The 22,274-nt window shown below is 40.3% G+C and overlaps 1 protein-coding gene across 1 annotated transcript in view; it reads right to left on the reverse strand.

Annotated features, from left to right (window-relative positions):
• The window catches only part of PAPPA2 (pappalysin 2), a 299,157-nt gene that overhangs the window by 71,613 nt on the left and 205,270 nt on the right, over positions 1-22,274 (reverse strand). Inside the window, exons 14-16 of the mRNA XM_009438817.5 lie at positions 13,336-13,507; positions 9,413-9,590; positions 8,017-8,230 (exon numbers count right to left, since the gene is read on the reverse strand). Of these exons, the coding sequence (XP_009437092.3) occupies positions 8,017-8,230; positions 9,413-9,590; positions 13,336-13,507 (564 nt within the window). The remainder of the gene's footprint in view (positions 1-8,016; positions 8,231-9,412; positions 9,591-13,335; positions 13,508-22,274) is intronic.

Genomic DNA, 22,274 nt, shown 5'->3' on the forward strand with positions numbered 1-22,274 from the left:
AGTTTTTAAAAATTTACTCTGATTAATAGATATTAGCAGTCAATATAAAACAGAAAGTTTTACAATATGATGCTCTCTAGTTTGAGGTTGAAGTTAATAGGGAAATTTATGAATTCAACAAGGGCTGAGTTTGAAGTGAGAGCATGGATGCCAGTCACCAGACCCCTTGAAGCCCGCAGTCAAGATCTGGCCTGCACCCAGGTGTGTATGTGAATGGCTAAGGCTTGGGGCAGAGATTCAATCACTGTGAAGCCAAAAGGGGCTTTAATAAATTAGCCTAAAGCACACATTATCCTACAATGGCAAGATATTTGAGGATTTCAAGGATAAATTTTGAAGGTATTTACTATAAACACTAATTATAAAGCCAGGCAAGGTCTTATTGGAAAGAAAACAAATTTCTATTTCTCACAGATACATGAGTGTACATAGAGATTAATGTGTGTTCTTTCCTTGAGCAATCATAGATAGAACATGTGTATATAAGTGTATAGGTTTAGCACCTATTCATCGATGTATAGGCACACCGCTATGACACAGAGCTTAACAATTAGGTAGATTACTTTTATAATTTTTTAAAAGCTATGAATCCAGGATACTTAATGAGTTTTAGCTTGCCTTAGCTGCACATTTTCAGTTTATTAACCAAGTCTTTCTTTCCCTTCCTAGGATAGGATAAAATCAGTTTGAATCTTCCAGAGTTTCAAGCTATGGTTCAAAAAGATCAAGAGCCTAAAAATCTGGGTAATGTCTCCAGGACATGCCCTTGCCCTTCTCCTTCCAGACCAGCCTGACTTTATTTGCTCATCCTAATTTTTTAAATTATGACCAGATCTATCTTGCTGATTATTTTGTTTCTTTTTCCCCCTCTTTCCCCTATTTTCCTTGATCTATTTGAAGCCATTGTAGTACTTGAGTTGTCAGCAGGATGATATAAAGCAGACAGAGAGTGTACTAATTGGGGGAGAATAGTACATTTTTTAAAATTTAATAAAGTTTCTATTTTGGTGTGTGTTTTCTTTTATAGGCAAGGGAAATGCACTTTTTCTGCTGGTAATTGAAGACCTGTACCTCTGACCTCGAATGCCAATTCCAGTCTTCCTGGACTCTGTGCTGTTTTTTTTTTTTTAATTTGTTTTGTTTTGTTTTGTTTTGTTTTGTTTTGTTTTGTTTTTAGCATAGGAACCAACAACAGATGGGAGACAATGGCCAGTGACAAAAATGTAGCTGAGTATACTCCTTGTTAAAGAAGAAATTTCCCTATTGCACCAGAAGGATAGCCCAAACAGCAACAGTTATTTTGTAAGAGCCATTAACCTGGTAGAAATTATTATGGTGATGATGATGATGGCAATGATAATGATGATGGTGATGATGATAAACAGCAGCAGTGTTGATGAACTGAAGCTTAATATGACCAAAAATTTTGCTCAGTTCTTTCCATCTATTATCTCATTTATTCCTCACAAAAACCTGTAAGTACACCTATTATTTCTATCCTGTAAATTAGAATAATGATGTTCACTACAGATCAGTAACTTGCTCAAGGTCAAAAAGCTAATAAATAGCGGAGTTGAGATTCAAATTTAGATCTCAATAATGCCAGAGCCTGTATAATTAACCAGTAAATGAGGAGATAAATCTTGGACTAAGAAAACCCTTCTTAGCCATTTGACTAAATTACCTTCTTTAGAAGTTTTAGGGATGTGCTTAATTCTAAAACTTAATTCTAGAAATTCCAAAAAAGTTTTCCCAATATTCTGTCTTCAAGGGAGAACTAAACCCAGTCTCCTTGAATGTGAATGGAAAACAATGGACCAAAACCCATCAAGAAGGAAAGAACAAAACCTTGGCTGTTCATGCGGACCAAAAGTTCTCCAAGTATTACTCTAACAGTGCCCTAAATACTGTCTACTAAGTCCATGTCTGTGCAGCATTTGTGTTTTAATATATCACTGCTTTTTTTCTGATGGTAATAAATTGTTATGTATCTACCACTTCTCGCAATGATGTTTTACCAAAGTGTTGCTCTTCTCATTGGTTCTGTTGAGATAGAAAATAAAATAGAAACATTTGGAGCTAGAAATCACTCAATTATTTCCCTTTATTTTACAAATGCAGGAAAGGGCTGAGAGAAATGAAGTGATTTGCTGAAACTAAAAGCATTTTTAGCCAATAGCACAGTTTTTGGAGTCAGAATGGTTTTCATCCTAATTTTACCATTTATTGGCTGAGTGATCATGGGCAGGCTACTTAACCACACTGAATCTCAGTTTCCTCATCTATAATAGGGGATAATAATAATACACTAAAATATTATAATTACTATATCAAATTATATACTATTATATAATAATATATTTTACTATACTATTATTTTGTTAAGGATAAAATGTATTACTGTTTTGAGAAATTATGGGGTATTGTGTACAAAATACTTAGCATATATAGCACATAGTGACAAATCATCATCACCACAGTCATCCTCATCAATACCCTACAGAACAGAGCCCAGTCTTTAAGCTTTTTAACACTCTGCCACACCAATCTTTCTGTGTGTGTGGAAATGGGTCAAACACACATGCCCAGCTCCAGCCCATCTCAGGCTCTCCCCCAATTTAGGTCAGACAAGGCTCCACTAAAGGCATTCACCAACCAAACATTTGTTAAACAATAAATCGTCACAATGTGGGGCCTATTAATTTCAGCCTTGACCTTCATTTGTGTTTATAGAACTTAAACAGATTTACGTACTTTGGAAAAGTTGATGTTGTGGGCAACCCTCAGAAAGGATAGATGTTTACAATTACCCACAAGAAGATCTGACACTATAGCACCCCACAGATGGCATCTTGACGAGTGACTTATAGAAACAGAGATTGTCTAACTAAAGTTGGAAGGTTTGAATCGTTTAGAAGTTAAATTAATTATGGGCTCTAATGACGTTAACCTAACCTTCACAAGGATAACACATAATGAGAAAAAGGCAACCATGGAAGTGAAAGATAAGGGAGAATATAATATGGTCTTATTGACAAAATACAAGTCAAACACACTTACTTTAGCTTCCCAGGAAATCAGGTTAATGAAACAGCAAAGGAGTGATTAATGATGATGTGTATGTGGAAGTAAATTGCATGGGAGAAAAAAGAAAGGGTCTTAAAAGAGAGTTTGTGCCTATTATACAATGTGAGGAGGAAAGAACTCCTGAAACTACATACACTTTACAACCTCCTTGGAGTTACAATTCTGCTTACATTTTCTCTATTACCTTCAAAAATAAAAAAGTCTCAGAGACATGTTAAAATCTACCATGCAAAAGTGTTGCTACAAAAATTTTAAAAAGAGAAAAATCTTATTCTGGATCTTTCAGGAAAGTCAAAATCTCATAACTGATGTTAATCTAACAGGATCAAAAGTTCGACTAGACCAGTGCTTCTTGACCTTGGCTGTACATGGTAGCGACTTGGGGAGCTTTGGAAAATACTGATGTCTGGGCCCCACCCCCAGAGATTCTGATGTAATTGGTTTGGGGTGTGATCTGGACATTAGGATTTTTTAAATCTCCCTGGGTGATTCTCATGAGCAGCCAAGTATGAGAAGCATTGTTCTGGTGAGCTTGTTGAGAGGTAATCCTTTTTCTGTTACCATTAACTTGCATAGAGTGGTACGAATCAGGCATAAATGTCTGTTGAATAAATAAAATTGAAACTGTCTTTGAAGAATGAGCTTTCTTTCTATGTTGTTGAGATAATTGTTAGAAAAAAATTACTTATATATGTTTAAAGTTCTCATTCACTCTAAAGCATTTGAAACAGGGATCTCTATCACCGCATAAGAAAAACCTCTCCTTTCCTTTACTGTTTTTAGCATCAACTTTAACATCAAAATTCTATTATAAGTTTGCTTATAAATGCAATGCCTTTACCCATTTAGAAAGTATTGAATACCTGCCAATAAATAGCTAGTCACTGGGCACACGATGCTAAGCAAAATATTCATGGTCTATTCATGAATATAGATGAGTAGCCAGATCATTTGTAATCAGTGAGATAAGTGATATCATCAGAGAAGTTTGGTGTACAATGGCAGCCTATGAGAGGAGTCCTACAGTCTGCGGAGACCTGGTAGGCTTCCTGGACAACATCACACCTGCACTAAAAATAAGAGAGTAGGAGTTAGTCAAGCAAAAGGTCACTGTCACGGAGAGCTCTGGGAAGAAGGAATTCCATGTCTGAAGGCCCTAACTGCCACAGCTTCCACGAAGATATAAAAGAAGTCCAGTAGTATTAGAGCCTATGCTAAGAAGGTTGTGTAAGAGCTGAAGGGTCTGCCAGGGAAGATAGTGAGCAATGAGGCTGGAGAAGTAAGTGAAACCCTGCTAGATTGTGCAGACACTGAAACTATCTTAATATTCAACTTTTCCCCTTAAATAAAGTGGCAGGTAGGCTGGTCATTCATTTTCATGTGGGGAAATAACATAATTGGATTTGAGTTTTTTGAAGGCCATTTTTGCTGCAAAGTGGTGAATATGTTGAAGGGGAAAAGACTGGAGACAGAAAGATCAGTTCAGAGGTGAAAAATGATAATAGTCTATTATAGAGACTTGGCAGCAGGGATGGAGAGAAACAAGCATATCTGAGTCAGTAAGATAATGACACTCAGAGTTGATAACTGATTTGAGAAAAGGTAAAGGGCTCTGAGGAGTCTCAGGTGATGTGCAGGCACCCGGTTCAACCAGCTTCATGGAACACAGAAAGATATGCATATTTGAAAGGAATTATAATAGGCTCTGTTTTGCATAGTTAAGAGTTTGAGATGTAGACACGATATCCAAGCAGCAATATCCATAGGCAGTTGGTCTTATGGGCCTTATGGCCCTTAAGGGAAGATACTATAGTGGCAGGTATGAATTTAGGAATCATCAGCATGCAGATGGTAACTGAGGCTACAGGGTGAATAAGCATCATGCCTGACAAGTTGGAAAAGAGAACTCAGAGAAACATCAATTTTAAAGAAATGGGCAAAGGAAAAAAAGCTAGAAAAGGAAATCAAGGGTGGACAGACAGGAAGAAGGAACATCAATCAGGGAGCAAGATGGAAGAGAATCAAGGAAGAAGAGTTTCAAGAAGGAAGGTGTGGCCAAAACACTATAATAAAGATCCTGACTCCATTTTTAAGGTTGGACAGCCCAGGTCTTATTTATGTATCTGTCTTTATTCCTAACCCAGAGACTGGCATAGAGCATGCAGGGGATGAATATGCCATCCGTGCCATCCCTGGGTAGAATGAGACAAAGCTGGAACAGGGACATCGGAGGAAGTCAAATCCAGCACTTATCATTCTTTTGTCTTGAAACTATGGACTTGAAAAGAAGCAGGAAGGGAATGTATTTGGCTGATATTTTAGTAATTGTTTCCTTCCTTTAAAAAAAGATAAACAAAAAGTAATATAGCATGTGTATTGAAAATACATAGCATGTGTATTGAACTTCATAGTTTGTAAAATGCTTTCACGACATTACCTGACATTCAGCCTCAAAACAACATTGTTGGATAGAAATAGTTACTACTTCCCATATTATAGATGCAAAAACTGAGATACATGGATGTTGAATATTTTGCTCAGGGTCATGCCCAGCAAGTTTCAAATATAACTCCCAAATTTTTGTTTGTTTGTTTGTTTGTTTGTTTTACTACACTGTACAGTAGCATAAAATTAGCATGTGCCCATTCTTTCTGGATTGATTTCCCTTCTGCTTTTCTCAATTTCTTCTCTTTGTGCTTGCATATCCTAGAAAGAAGTTGAGGGCCTCATTTGTACAATGCTGGGCTTTTTCCACATACAAGCAACCAGGCTGACATAGTTCACTGAGTAAACATGAGCAGCAAGTGGTAGTGATTTATGCCAGACTTGCAAACTTCTGATTACCAACCCGCCACCTGCTATGTAAACAGATGTAAACTAAGATTTAATCAGCTTACATAACGTGGTAAATAATTTAATCTTCCCTCAGAATGGTGCTTGTGAATGTCAACGTTTAAGCCCAAACTGATGCTGACATTGTGATGCAAGCATCCACTTTCTCAGTCAGAAAAGCTGTGTCCACAAATGCCCCTCAAACCCAGAATTCCACCCAGAGTTCTGGGTGGAGGCCTCATTTTTTCCCAACATAAAGCTGAGACATGGCCCAGAAAACTGGTGATGATCTTGCTGTCTTTAATTCCTCCAGTCCTAAGACATTTCTCTGGCCCCCTGGTCATTTATTCTTCATGGCACTATTCTGCAGATATCTGAGGTGGCTGCTGGTGTGTAAAAAAAAGAGACAAGACTAGAGAGAAAAAAAGCAAGAAAACAGCAGCCTTCAGGGTAATTGTAGTAACATTTTCACCTGAAGATTACCTGGGTACTCACTGTCTATCAATGCGTGCCTATGCAAATTGCCTCTAGATGCTATGAAAATCACATGCAAATGTGCTCTTGGTTGTCAAAAACTGTTTACTACACCTGCTAGAGCCCACTGAACCAGGGAGTGTTGCCTCCTATGAATTTTTCATCAGTATTGTTTATGTTCTAATCAGCCTGGCCCTTCCCTCTGGTGGAAAGGGCAGGGTATGGGCTTGGTCTTCCCCTCCCACATATGAGCCTGGGCCTTTTCTAGAGTGGAAGGCCCTGGGAGAGGCCATTGCTCTAATGGCCAAATGTTAACATGGTTGAGAGATCAACTAGAGAAAGGGTAAATGTGAGTCAGATAGTTTCCTGATATTTTTTTCTGTCCCTTTAGACCATCCTAGCTTACAAGCAAAGGTCGTATGCCCTGGCGCCACTGGTAATACCATGGCTAGGATTTTGTTAGTTCAAAAACAAAATCTTAGAAGAATACATATCAACAGGCTTTCAACTAAGTGCTAGGTAAGAAACAGATTTGGTTTTCTCTTGTAGCTACATAATTTACGGTAGAGAAAGAATAGCTACTATTTCCTAAATGCAAGGAGTTTCTTTTCCTGAAAGCTTTTTGTTCACTCAGAAAAAGTTTCTTTTCCTGAAAGCTTTTCGTTCACTCAGAAAAAGTTTCTTTTTCTGAAACCATTTATTGAGTAATTGGCACAAGCCAGGCACTGGGCTGGATACTGAGTTAACCTTGAGTTGGATATTGAGTTGAAGGTTGAATTATCCTTCAACTCAACATGGATGCAAGCATTATTCTAAACTTAAAAGGATAAGAATGAGACCTAGAAGGAAGGAAGGAGACCAAGACCCAAAGAGTTAAGTAACTTGCCTGAGGTTACTCAGCTGATAAAGGGGAGATGAGGATTTGAACCCCAAGATGACTCTCTTGGAAGCCTTTCCTCTTAAATTACATTATAAAGCTTTTGTTCTTTCGGATCCCCCATGACATTGGAGGAAAAGTGTTTCTTGCCATGGGTCTAGGAGTGCACATACATAAAATTCAGGAAGGAGAAAGGAGAAAGATATAATAACAATATTAATAGCCAAAATGAGTTGAGTTTTATATTTTTAAAATAAATTTACTAAATTTTATGTTTGATTCATATAATTCATTTAGTTCCTACCTCAGCCCTAACTGGCGGATATTTTTAATCATCATCCCCTTTTTACAGAAAGAAAATTGAGGCAGAGAAAGGAAACTTCCCAATATCCACAGCTCATAAGTGTCTGCACTGGGGACCAGGCCAGGCCTGCAATTGTAAACTGGACTGATGAGTATATGCAGGCACAGAGTTGGATTCAGGTAACACATATAACACCTGGGATGCTGCTAACTCTTACTTTCAAGAAAAGCGATCATTAGGGCAGAAATTATTTTAAAAAGTATGCAAGTGAGACTGTGGGATCTTCTATTGGAGAGAATACATTTACAGAAAGCACAGCAGGTTGCCTGCCTGTCATGACTGGAGAATATAGCCCTGCAGGTAAAGAGAGATTATACAGAAAAACAAACATAACAAGCAGCGAGGTAGGTAGAACTCCAAAGACCAGGAATATTCAACTTACTTCCTGACTTTACCCTCTGCACTTTCTGCCACATAGTACCCTGGTTTGCATTCATATTTGCAGATGGTGCCCACGTCGTGGTTGTCCTGGAGGCAGTGAGGCAGGAGCAAGTTGGCATTCAGAATAACAGGGGGAGCATCACACTCCAACTTGCAGTAGACTTCAGGGAGAGACCAGAGACCATCTTCAAGACATGTCAGCCATGGGCTCAGTCCTGACTCCAGGAAAGAGAAGCACAAGATGCTCAGAACAGAGAGCCCAGAAAGATAATCATAGCAGATGAAATAAAAACCTCTGAACTTACTGGTGCCTTTCAAAAGTCATATTATTCTTTCTTGAGTAGCATCTCAAAAATCCCACGTCAAATGTTAGTCCTACATCTTTTTACTTACAGAGCATCCAGTGTGATGCTCTTACATAAAACAGAGGTCAGATAAATCTTTCTTGACCCAAATGAAAGAAGGGCTACCAACTAAATCATTACTTCTTTTCCTACCTACATATAATAAAAATATAGCAGTGATGTTATCATAGAAAGCATTAAAATAATAATAGATGACACTTTTATAGTGCTTATTATATGGCAGGCACTACTCTAAGCATTTTACATGTATTAACGTGTGTAAATTTCAAACCTCAAACAACCCTATGAAATAGATCCTATTATTATCCCCTATTATGCAGATGAGGAAATTGGGGATCGGTAACTTGCCCGAACTAGTAAAGGGCAGAATCACGGTTTGAACAGAGGCAGTTTGGATGAAGAGTTCTGTATTTAAACACTATACCATATGCCTTAGTACAATTCATGGTTTCTCCGAATGCAATCCATGGACTATTCATCATAACATCATTATCTCACCCCAGACTCACTAAGCAAGAATCTCTTGGAGAAAGGTTCAGGAATCTGCAATTATAGCAAGCCTCCTGAGTCATTGTTAGGCACACCAAAGTCTGAGAAGCCATCAGCTAGAGCAGGCTCCACTCCATCTTCATCTCTAACCAGCACTAAAGCCAGGGACAAATTCACACATTGCTCAAAGGATGGCTGTAAATATTAAATTTTAAAATGTGCACAATAAAGTGTATCTTGATTATGAATATTATCAGGACAACCATTCCAGTAGCCTTGCCTCTGGGGTACACACTGTCAAATAAAAATAGAGGAAAGTCTAAGATTCCTTCATTCATTAGAACCTGAGCCAGTGCATCCTTTCAAGTAGTTGGGGACAAAGAGTGGTGTTGCCTTTTGGGACTTTTCTGGAGTTATCAGAAGATGGTGACACAGTGGAGCAAATAGGAAAGGTGTTGGGGTAACGAAAAGAGTCCCAAAGTACCCTCAAGAGCGACGGATGGCAGAGAACTTGCATACAGTTCCTGGTTGACCAGACAATACCTTGCAGCTTGGCTGGTGGGACACAAGAGATTGAGCAGCGTTTCAGAAATTTGGTTCCCTCTGAGCAGGAGAAGTTTGCATAGTTCACCAAAGACGGGTCGGGAACACCGCAGTCCACGGGAAGGCAGCTCACATTCTGGTCCCAGTGCCCAGAAGAACATGTGAGCAGAATTTCCTTCTAGAAACAGAGAAATTGCTTCTGTCAAAGTCACATTAAAAGGCGTATCAGAGTAGTTTCCAGGCTTTAGAAGAGTCTTGGTGATTATCTGTCTAAACATTTAAAACGGGACAAATTATTTTGCCTTTCTCCCTCTTCAGGCCTCACTGTTTTAATATACATTCTTACAACACTCAGTATGATGCTGATAAAAGAAGCCTGCTAGTGTCAGAGAATCATGACATGGCAAGACTCCTCCAGGCCAGCTCTGTTGTCTGCTTTCCAGTTGCTCCTCCAGACCTGTTCTCTACCCTTCTCTACTCTGCTCTGGGCCAGGGAAACTGACTCCAGTGGGTTTCATGCCTCTGACTTGTACTTGCATTCAGATTCAGGACACAGTGTCAGCAGCCTGGAGAGGGAGAGGAGAAGAGGGAGGCCAGGGTGCTGATTCTCCCCACTCTCTCCCAAGGGTCGCTGCAGATTGGCTGCATCTTCTGGAAGCCTGCTCTACACAGTTTCTGCTCCTTCCTGTGATTCTGCACTCCTAAGGTAAACCTTTCAGGCCTAGGGGTGATGACTGAGTCCCTTCACCTGGGATACTGCACCATTGCCTTGTGATTTTCCTATATCCTGCCTGCACATTTATGAGTGGTCTCTTGATTAAATTCTCTCAAATTGCCCACTTTTGAGTATGTCATCTGTCTCCTGCTGGCACTCTTATTAATAAGCCAACTGATAATGCTACTGAAAATAATTACCTCCACTGAGAATGGTGCTGAGAGTTAATGCATACAAGGCATCTTCCAAACCTTGTGGTTAAATGTGAGAGATTCTAGCCATTTCCTAGTGCCTGTCATTTCAGTAGGGCAGCCCTACAGCACACTGCTACTAATTCAATTAAGAGATATTTATCGAGCACCTAAGAGGGCCAGGTCCTGTCCTAAACAAAATATCCTCCGGGAACTAAAAATCGACCAGGCAAGCAAATCACATGTTGAAACAACGGTTCAAAAACATGTGAAGGAGGAAGAATAGAAAGGAGAAAAGGAGGGAGGAAGGCAGAAAAGAAAGTAAAGAAGGAAATGTTAGAGCTACATTTTTGTTTGTTATATCCTATCCCCTTCTGTAATGGTTGGAAAGAATGCCATATAACTTCAAGAAGAAAGAAAACACAAATACGCAACAATAAAGCCATATTGTATAATGCATGCTCCTGTGTGATGGCATAACAGGAGCTGGAGGAGGAACTGCCATCCTCGGCCAGGGAGGAGAGCATGTAGGAGAAGTTCCACAGAATAGGTAATACAGGATTGGCCTTTGAAAAATGATCAGGACTTCCCAGCAGTACAGCGGGAGGTGGGAGAAGAAGGTGTCTAGGGTGGGGGAAATGTAACAAGGCAGGACCTGGAGACCTAGAAGCTTATGGCTTGTTTGAAAAACGTGCAGCCAACATTCTAGCTACTGGATTATCAAAGGTCAAAGATAGAAAGGGGAGTTTCTATGGCTGAGCCAGCCATCCTGCCAGGAAATCACAGTGGCACCAAAGCCACAGGTACAATGACCGCTGAAGGCACCTGTCACCCCTGACACCAACTCCTGGCTAGCTGCTCCTTCCCGCTTCCCAATGTTTCTCCGTTGCTTGCCAGAAGGACCCAATTCAAAGCCAGACACATTTTTCTGTTTAGTTTCGGTTCTTGCGTCAACAAAAAGCAAATACCCCACTGTCTTGTGATCACGACCACGATTCTATAATTTTCTTCATGGGACCAGCCTGAGGTGACAGCACGTTTGGTCAGCTGGAGAGCACTGTTGCTGACTGTGCCATGTGGTTGGCAAAGCGTGAGCTCCCACCCTTCTCCCAGCCCAGATGATGCCCTTCACATGCTTAACACAGCCTGCAAGTCTGGCTCTAACTACAATGAGCCACTATCACCTCATGAATGCCTCTCAAGGCCGGGGGCAGTGGCTCACACCTGTAATCCCAGCACTTTGGGAGGGCAAGGTGGGCGGATCACGAGGTCAGCAGATGGAGACCATTCTGGCTGACATGGTGAAACCCCGTCTCTACTAAAAATACAAAAATTAGCTGGGTGTGGTGGCATGCACCTGTAGTCCCAGCTACTCAGGAGGCTGAGGCAGGAGAATCGCTTGAACCCGGGAGGTGGAGGTTGGGAGGTTGCAGTGAGCTGAGATCATGCCATTGCACTCCAGCCTGGGCGACAGAGCGAGACTCCGTCTCAAAAAAAAGAATGCCTCTCAAAATCTGCATCTATTGCCTGGTGCTTCTCCTGTCTCTGTTAGGTACTGTCCATTTTGTTTTGAATTTGCTTCTAATTTTAATGCATTATACATGTTGTCTTTTCTTCTCTCCCCTTCTTCACCTATCATATGAGTGGATTCAGTCCCTGCATTTTTTTCCATTCTTTTTCTTTCTTTTCTGGAGTGGACATTCCTTTGCCTGAGTTGAGATGGGTAAAGAACAGGTAATAAGGGCTCTGCCTTCCTGGCTAAAGCTTCACAGACCAAGAATTTGGTGCCTCAAGGTATATTAAAGCTGTTTCTCTCTAGGCAGAACCTAAGCCAGCTGAAGCCAAAGTGTATACCTTTAAATCCTGACATCTCTAAGCAAGTGAAATTCTCCCACAGGTTCCCAACCTGTTAAGCAATCAATTGGCACACACACACACACAAAATCCACTCTTGTAAATCACTGATGTCTAGCTAACAGTTGTGTGTCCACTCTTTCCTTATGAGACCACATCTTTCTGTTTTTTTCCTCGAGCACCATCATCTCTTCCCTGGTGCATCCTTTTTCTATCTTATAATATGGTCATGTTTTCTAATGGCTGATTTTATGTTTAAAATTTCTCTGTGGGGAATTGAAGACTCTCTAAAGGCAAGATGGAAAACAGAATTCTTAGTTGAGAATACATGATCATGCTCATAATACTGACAATTTAACAAATAGAGTGCTATGTACCTATCATTTTGCTAAAAGCATTTAAATTATTTCCAGCCATCATAATAACTCAATCAGATAAGTACTCTGTTCTAATCATTTAAAAAATGTGAAAACAAGCTTAAAGAGATTAATTTCTTTTGTTTATTTTTTAATCCAAAGTTACACATCTTATATACAGTGGAGCCAAAATTTAATTCCGATCTGTCTCCTGAGTCATCCTGTTAATCTACATATTCTACTACCTCCAAACCATCTTGAAATTCTGAAAATGGTGCTGTAGAAATTCGAAATGGAGCTTGTAGAAATTTGGAAAATTTGGCCAGAGTTAGAATCATGACAGAATCTCTGCCTCAGTCACAGCTTTAATGCTTCTGGGGAGAAAATCGGGTTCTATTTCTTCAGTCTTTTTGTTGGAGGGTTGTGTTGGGGTGGACATTGTGAACCACAGACATGCTGATTACAACCAGTCTTTCCTGAAAATTACAGACAAGTCTGAACTTTGGCATTCTCATCTTAAAGGCAAAAGGAGGGAAAATAATTTCTGACAGAAAGACAAACAAGGGAGAAGAACAGAATAAGCATTGCCCTTTACTGCCCACCAACCCACTTAATCAGCACTGTACATGCTTTTATATACCTTGCATTTCTATTAAGACATCATTCTCTCTGCTTGTTAGAGCCCCCATGTTTTCCTTTCAAATGGCTTAAAAACATCTGCTCTTTCCCTGTGGAGCCAGAGAGAAGAGTGTGAATACCTCCCCTTCCCAGGAACTTGGTCCTGGTGATCGTGATCTTTCAACTCACCTGCATGGGCCTGATGTACTGCCCACTGCTGGCCTGAAGGGCAAATCCCCTTTGACAAGTGATAGCACACTTCATGAGACCTGGGCCTATAGAGGTACAGTTCACCACATCAGCATGATCAAGCAGCAATGACGGACAGCTGTCCTGCTTCCCACAGGGCCGATGGATACAGCTGGGATAAGAGAAATAGAACCATCTTAGGACTGGTTGAGAACCAATAAGGAGCAGCAATGACTTTGCAGCTCCATCTGGGAGGGCTCCTAAACCAGAGAGAACAATTTTCTCCAAAACTGATATTTAACTCATCACCTTTTTTCTCTACTACCCAACACCATGCAGCATAATAGACATAAAAACTAACAGCTAACAAGTAACAGTAAGTTGACTTTCTATGGCTCCTTCTTCCAGGAGGATCAAATGGTGATGAAATGAGGTGGAGAACAGATTCTGAGAGTTCTGTGTGGCTCAGAAATGAATAGATCATGGGATGACACTCAAAATATTTAACAACCAGTACTGTTGGGTCCCAAGCAATTAGAACAAATCCAGGACAAAGCTCAGGAGTGAATCCTGGAGGCCCCTAGTTATGTCAGGCATGAATCTTTCAAATGTTTGATCACAAGGTGACACAGAAGTCCATGTCTGAAGGGCCTAGGTTTCTAAGATGACAGAAAGGCAACACCAATTAACCGATTGGTATGGAAATATTTTCACAACTGCTAAAGCCATAGCAGTACATACCATTGAATATTAGCACAGACTGAGCAGAAATTGAACCGATTACTGGAAGAGGAAACTCACACATCTTGAATCCATGTCCCATGCCTAACTTATGCTAGATGCTTCCACAGACATCCTCTCAGCAGAGAACTGCTGCTTGGATTGCCAGGGCCAATCTAGACTCAGCCTGGATCATAACAGCAGCAAGAATACACTGGAGCAGGCCGGGTGCGGTGGCTCACGCCCGTAATCCCAGCACTTTGGGAGGCCAAGGTGGGCAGATCACGAGGTCAGGAGATCAAGACTGTCCTGGCTAACACGGTGAAACCCCATCTCTACTAAAAATACAAAAAATTAGCCGGGTGTGGTTGCAGGCACCTGTAGTCCCAGCTACTCGGGAGGCTGAGGCAGGAGAATGGCATGAACCCCAGAGGCGGAGCTTGCAGTGAGCCCAGATCTCGCCACTGCACTCCAGCCTGAGCGACAGAGCAAGACTCCATCTCAAAAAAAAAAAAAAAAAAAAAAAAAAAAAAAAAAAACACTGGAGCAAAATGAGTGTCACCCTCTTGCCATGGCAGAACCATAGAGGTTAATAATTAGGGCATTAGCCTCAGGCTCTCTGGAATTGAATCCTGGACCCATCATTTAACACCTGTGAGATTTGGATTGAGTTATTCATTCCCAAGTGTTTCAGCTCCTTCCCCTATAAGATGGGGATAATTATGGCAACCTCACAGAGTTGTTATTCCTCTACTGCATGAAGCACTGCAAAAGGCCTCACTGGTCTGTTTGCTGTTTGTCACCCCACTTTTTTGTTCTCCCATTTCTGTACCTTTGCTCAATTTGTTGAGATTTCTAAAAGGCCTTCTGCTATGGTTTGGATATGGTTTGTCCCCAAAAAACTCATGTTGAAATTTGATTCCCAATGTGGCAGTATTGGTAGGTGGGGCCTAGTGGAAGGTGTTTGGGTCATGAGGGTGGATCCCTCATGAATGGCTTAGTGCTGTTCTTGTGGTAGTGACTGAATTAGTTCTCACTGGAATAGGTTAGTTCCCATGAGAGTGGATTGTTATAAAGTCAGGGTGCCTCTCAAGTTTTGCACCTTTGCATGTGTTTGCTTCTGCCATGTATGACACAGCAAGAAAGCCGAGCATACGCCAGCGTCATACTTCTTGCACTTCCCAGACTATAGAACCATGAGCTAAGTGAATCTCTTTTCTTTATAAATTACCCAGTATCAGGCATTCGGTTATAGCAACACAAATTGAGCTAAGACACTCTCCTTCTCAAAGAAGTCCCTTCAGATGCCCTCTTCCTTTGAATTTCCCACACCGCATATTCTCACTCATAGGTGGGAATTGAACAATGAGATCACATGGACACAGGAAGGGGAATATCACACTGTGGGGACTGTTGTGGGGTGAGGGGAGAGGGGAGGGATAGCATTGGGAGATATACCTAATGCTAGACGACGAGTTAGTGGGTGCAGCGCACCAGCATGGCACATGTATACATATGTAACTAACCTGCACAATGTGCACATGTACCCTAAAACGTAAAGTATAATAAAAAAAAAACTCCCTTCTAAATTTCTTTTGCTTTATCTTCTGTTATAGTTGTGTATGCATTTTCTCATTCTTTAATCAGTGAATTAACTTATTTATCCTTTTATTCACAAGGTAATTAGTATCTGAGTGTCTCTTAAATGCTCAATGTTCAAACTAGATTATGGACACTCTGAAGAGGAAAACTGACTCTTACCCACTTTATATTCAACACATGACTTGCTGTATTTGACACAATAAAAATTTGCTGAATTAAGATTGTTCATGTTATAGAGAGCAAAGTCAGTCCATAGCTATCAAAGTGAGAAATTTGTTAAATTTTATAATGACAAATGGGGATGTGAAATATGAAAATATCATTAAACACTGATTCAACCATCTTGCTCCACCATTCATTAATAAGCATTTACTGAGCACTTACTGTTAGGAAGGCCTCGATCTGAGTACCAGTGGTATAAGAACCATGCTCTTAGGGAATACATAGTCTAGTATGGAAGACTAGCAAGATATTTTCTTGCTCTTGATGTTGTTGCCCTTGGTGCTAATTATTAGCCCAAAGATATGACTACTATGAATCTTGTCATCAGTAGTGTGCTCTGTTTGTCCCTGAATTGTGTTAGTGGTCAACTACTTTATCAAAGATCTGGGCAACAATGTAAGAAAGTAGAAAATAAATATCATTGAATATGCACATACTACCTTGAAATAATTGAGACTTGACTTAAAAAGCACTAGCCCCAAAAGGGTGAATTCAGACTAAATATGCTAAAGTTGCTGACCCTGCTCTTATGCCCTTGGGATTTAAATCATATGTCAGTGATATTCTCATTTCTTTTATCTATGTTTATTATGTATAAGTTGGAAGAACTGGAGGTGATCGGTGTGAAGAAAATGTTTTCACAAGTTTAAGCCCTGGTTATTTCCTGAGATGATGAAGTATCCATTATGAGACCTGATGAAGGAAGAAATATATAAGGTGGGGGTTGTTAATGAGTCAGCATGAATTCCCCAAATTCAATGCTGATATGCAATGTAGGAAATGAATTTTTGTCTCCAAATATGTATTTAATCTATCTGATAAGGAAGCTAAAATCTGACCATCCTTTATGAAATGTGATCAAGATGCTTCATTAGTGATTCTAAAGAACTCCTAGTTCTCTAGATGCCACATGCCATGGATGTCCCAAACATAATCTCTTCTTCAGCATGCTAAACAGGAAGTACTGGGAAACAGAGAGTCATTAATACTCTGGTCCACATCAGTTTATTGGAAAGAAGTCAGCGTGAAAAGAGCAAGTGCTGTTTTTGAGTGACTTCATCCAATTAATCCATGCCATCATTGAGGACAAATACATGTTGAGACGAGACACAAAACAAATGCTCTGAATGAGCCTCCCTCCATCAAAATGGGAACTACTATTGTTATGACTGCCAGTGTGAGAAGTCCATTCAGCAGGAGAAGCAAGGGAGGAAGAATGAGACAGGGGAGAATATGAGAGGGAAAAGTGGCATGAAATAAGACCAACACGAAAAAAAAAAAAAAAGGACGAAACCCAGACCTGTTTATGAAGTGAGAAATGGTTTTAGGGCAGCTGCTGCAAATTCTTTCACTAGCTTATATTTCCATTTGCTTCCTTTTTAAGGAATTTGTTTTATGAGGACAGAGTTTGTCAGGTCGTTAGCTTCTGATGGCATCTGGTACCAATTGTAGACTTCTCTCCCTTGCACCCCAACCCCAAAACCCCTTTTGTGTTTCTCTTCCACTACAAACACTGCTTCTCTGAGTGAGATTGTTGTGTTCTCCATTATCCCACCCTCCCGGTACATTCTCCTTTCTACCTAATACTACATAAGTAGTAAAAGTAATTCATCTTAAAAGTTCTCAAAAGCTTTCTTCTTATGATCTTTGGACAAACCTTACTGAAAGTGGCAGAAGTGAAGCCTTACAATGCCCCAGAGAAGTGGGAAGTTAGGTATTTATCTTGGTTTGACATACAAGAAAACTAAAGCTGTTTGGAGACTGGCTGGAGGCCACACAGCGAGTCAGAGGAAAATCCTCAGGCTGGATCTCAGAGCCCTCACTCTCAGGGCCAGCCTAGACCACCGGGCCATCTCCCACGGGATGAGGTTGCTTTCCTGTTGCTTTCTTCCCAATTCAGGAGCTAGCAGCAGAGGCCAGAGTGAGCCAAGGAGCTCCTCAGCAGGGTAGGCAAGGGAAAAACATAGCATATCTAATAGTCCAATAGTTTTGGGCAGTTCTCTTTTAAATAGCAGTAAATCAAAGTGATGATATTTGTCCAGCTGCTGCTGTCTGCACGATGCCCTGCCCAGTGTGCATCCTCTTTTGGCAATACCCTCTCTCTTTCCATCTATGTTTCCAGCTCTTTCCCCACCCCATTACAACGTGTTCTCAGGTAAGAATATGATGTACCCTGTCAGATATGATTCACAGGTATTTCCATTTTAACAAGAGTCAGTGTTTTAAGCCAAAGGATTGAGTTTTTCACAAGGGAGGTTTAAGTTAACAGGTTCTTAGAAATCATACTATGTAGATGGCCACCTACACATAACCCTAGATTTGCTCTTTGTCTCTCTGCTCTGATAAGCCTCTATTCTCTTTCTGCTGGTCTTCACTTCCAATGTCATTGTGTTGCAATGTTTTAAAACATGTTTTTGGCCGGGTGTGGTGGCTCATACCTGTAATACCAGCACTTTGGGAGGCCGAGGCGGGCGGATCACGAGGTCAGGAGATCGAGATCATCCTGGCTAACACGGTGAAACCCCATCTCTACTAAAAATACAAAAAATTAGCTAGGCATGGTGGCAGGCGCCTGTAGTCCCAGCTACCCAGGAGGCTGAGACAGGAGAATGGCATGAACCCAGGAGGTAGAGCTTGCAGTGAGCCGAGATTGCGCCACTGCACTCCAGCCTGGGTGACAGAGCAAGACTCTGTCTCAAAAACAAAGAAACAAAAAAAACAAAAACAAAAAAACCATGCTTTTGATTGAGGAATTTTTGTTCAAAATGTATGTTAACCCTTGGCTATTGTCCTCTTGTACAGAACCTGCCTGTGGGCACCCGGGCACAATCCTAGCAATGCCCTGCAATAATGATGTGTGTTTTTCCCTTGTTGGTTGTGTATGTGAATGATAACTGTACTTGGGAAGCCTCTAAGAGTGGCCCTCTTATTCCATAAGGCAGGCTTTACCATAGCTGTGCATTAGACTCACTTAGGAAGCTTTTTAAAAAACGTATACTCCTGCTTTATCCCCTGAAAATTTTGATTCCATAGGCCTGCAGTGGGATTCTAGCATTTGATGTTTATAAGTTTCAAAGTGTTGATACTCACTAGGAGTAAAGCTCCACCCCATAAAGATCTATATATATGTAACCTGAAAGATATGTCAATAAATTCTATAGGCCAAGACTGACTCCAGAAGGAGACATTGGCCCCACTGCTTCATCATTATGTTTTACTATATTAAACTCAAATTATCAAAAAGAAGCCACAAGGTAGATCAAAAGCATAAAACATATCCCCTTTTCTGAAGAAACTTTGAATACAGTTAAAGAGAAAAAAACAATTAAATCATGTGTTACTGATTATAAATTCATGGCTATTTCTGAAAAAGTTTTATTATCGAATTTGATTTGACTTTAACGAAAATAGAATTTGGAAAGGCAAGAGATGTCCTGGAAAGTTTTCTTCAATTCTTTACAGACAGAACAAAGGAAAAATAGAAATCTCAAGACATGGATAAAAATACCATTTCCCCTATCACTGTGAACTGAAAAAAATTCAGTGTGTGCAGATCTCTTAAATCTTGACTAACAACTTTAGATAATTCTATACTGAAAGGTGTCAACCTTTACATCTGAAAACAGACTTAGGGGCAGGTTCCCAAAGTCTTCCTGCATCTTTCAATGGTTAGTGAGGAACAGGGTAAGGTAGACACCAGAAAAAAGACATCATTATTTGCAGATAGAGTGGCCAGCCCCATCAACAAGCTTTCCATGAACTGTCCCCCAGAGAATGCCAAACCAGGCACCTCTTTTAGTTGTCCATTTTTTGAGGCTATCGCAGGGACATTGGCATAGCTTCCAATACAGGTCCATATTCGGGGAGCTCAGTAGTTCCTAACAAACAGGCAAAGTCCTGTTATTCTGCCTACAGCTGCCCTGAAGCTTTGGTTCAAGGTTCCCCTGAGGTTCTGAGCCACCCTGAAAGAACTCCAGAAGGCTATAACAATACTTCAGAGTCAGTCAGAATCAGTACTAAAATCATTTTTTTTCCTATGTAAGAGTGTGTGAAAGATTAAAAACTCCATTTCCTGATGGTGATGGAGGTGGGGAAGGGTGGGCATTTAACAACCATTTTAGAGGAACCAGAGCTCATTAAAACAGAAACAGATCTGAAAGATAATTCAACTCAAATTTCTTGTATTAAATGAGAAAAGTTACCCCAAAAGAAATGATGGGATATTTCAGAACTTCCTACAATACTAAGATTGTAATATAATAACAAAGAAGCACTTAATTGAGCTTTAGCTCAGACTTAAAATCAGGGTGACATCAGCTCATAAACTTTTCTAAAGTCAATATCCAACCCTCCCCCAGGCATTCATAAAAGTCTGATCACAACTTTTATCTAGCATATAGCTTTGCTTAAGAGAAACTGGCATCTGTACTACACTTTTTAAGAAACAATACAGTGTGATGAAGAAAGTAGTAGACCAAGGCCACACGACTTGGGTTCTGGTCTTGGCTTGCCCCTGCTGGCCTCTAGGACCTTGGGCAAGTCTCTTAACCATCCTGGCCTTCCATCTGCAAATTAGTAAAATGATGGGGTTGAACTGACTTCTATCAAAGGGCCCTTCCAGCTTTAACATGGTATTGAGTTTCACAGATGAAGTGATGGTGGTATTGGGGTGGGAGTGCAGAAAACCCATGAACAGGCAGGATGTGGTAGAGAACTCAAGAAAGAGTTTCTCATAATCTTTCTTGCTCAGTGTATTTTTTTAGCGTAATGTCCCAACTTTTCAGTTGTTCAGTTAAACAAAATATTGCAATTCATTTATCCAAGAAGTGCCACCCTTGACTAAATAGCAGTCCCAGAGGTCTTTCTAGAAACAGCTCTTTTAAGGTTAAGTAGTAAAAGAGGATCCAATTTTTATCTACTGTTTCACTTCATTGTATTGATTCTTATGGAAATAAGAGGGTATGGGCTAAGAAGGAATGCATGCTCTGAATTTGGCAGCAGATAGGAGTAGGATGTACAGAATGTAGAGTGGACTGGATGAGACAGAGTCCTCATTTAATTTTCCCACCACCAAATGCAAACCAAATGTAACAACAATAACAGCATTCATCCTTAGATAGCTTTGCTATTTATCCAAACTAATAGAGAAAAAAAGTCTTGATTCTGACCCCCCATTCTGCTTCCTCCTCACTTCTGGATTCATCTCTGCTTTGTAGGACAGGAACCAGGTTAAATGTTAAATATATTTCCTTCTTGGGAGGACCAATGCTGGTACTTTGAGGTGTTGAGAACCCTACTAACTGGGAAAATAAAATTAATTCAAGTTCTTCTCCTCTAAAGATTCTCATCTGAGGGAAACAGAAGAATCCCAGCAGTAATTCAGATTCTTCCTTCGCATGATAGAAAAATGTTGAATTATCACGCCAAACTGACTTATCCTTCCATTCCTGTACCCTGGGAAAGCGGAAGTTTCTCTGCTCCTTTATTTAAGTCTCAGCACAGAGTTTAGGTCCTCAAAATAGATCTGTCAGGATGTGTCCATCTCTTCCTAGAATGCGACCTATTTGTAAGTTCAGAACTAGACTTGGGGGTCCTAGTGCTGGGCAAATTGCTTCACTTATTTTTGATTCTGGGTATGGGTTTTACCATGGTTGTCTGTAGATGGATTAAAGACCTAAATGTAAGACCTAAAACCATAAAAACCCTAGAAGAAAACCTAGGCAATACCACTCAGGACATAAGCATGGGCAAGGACTTCATGACTAAAACACCAAAAGCAATGGCAACAAAAGCCAAAATTGACAAATGGGCTCTAATTAAACTAAAGAGCTTCTGCACAGAAAAAGAAACTACCATCAGAGTGAACAGACAACCTACAGAATGGAAGCAAGTTTTTGCAATCTACCCATCTGACAAAGGTCTAATATCCAGAATCTACAAAGAACTTAAACAAATTTACAAGAAAAAAAAAGCCCATCAAAACGTGGGCAAAGGATATGAACAGACACCTCTCAAAAGAAGACATTTATGCAGCCAACAGACATATGAAAAAATGCTCATCATCACTGGTCATCAGAGAAATGCAAATCAAAACCACAATGAGATACCATCTCACGCCAGTTAGAATGGTGATCATTAAAAAGTCAGGAAAGAACAGATGCTGGAGAGGATGTGGAGAAATAGGAACGCTTTTACACTGTTGGTAGGAGTGGAAATTAGTTTAACCATTGTGGAAGACAGCGTGATGATTCCTCAGGGATCTAGAACTAGAAATACCATTTGACCCAGCAATCCCACTACTAAGTATATACCCAAAGGATTATAAATCATGCTACTATAAAGACACGTGCACACGTATGTTTATTGCGGCACTATTCACAATAGTAAAGACTTGG

The sequence above is a fragment of the Pan troglodytes genome, chromosome 1, assembly GCF_028858775.2.
Source record: "Pan troglodytes isolate AG18354 chromosome 1, NHGRI_mPanTro3-v2.0_pri, whole genome shotgun sequence".
NCBI lineage: Eukaryota > Metazoa > Chordata > Mammalia > Primates > Hominidae > Pan > Pan troglodytes.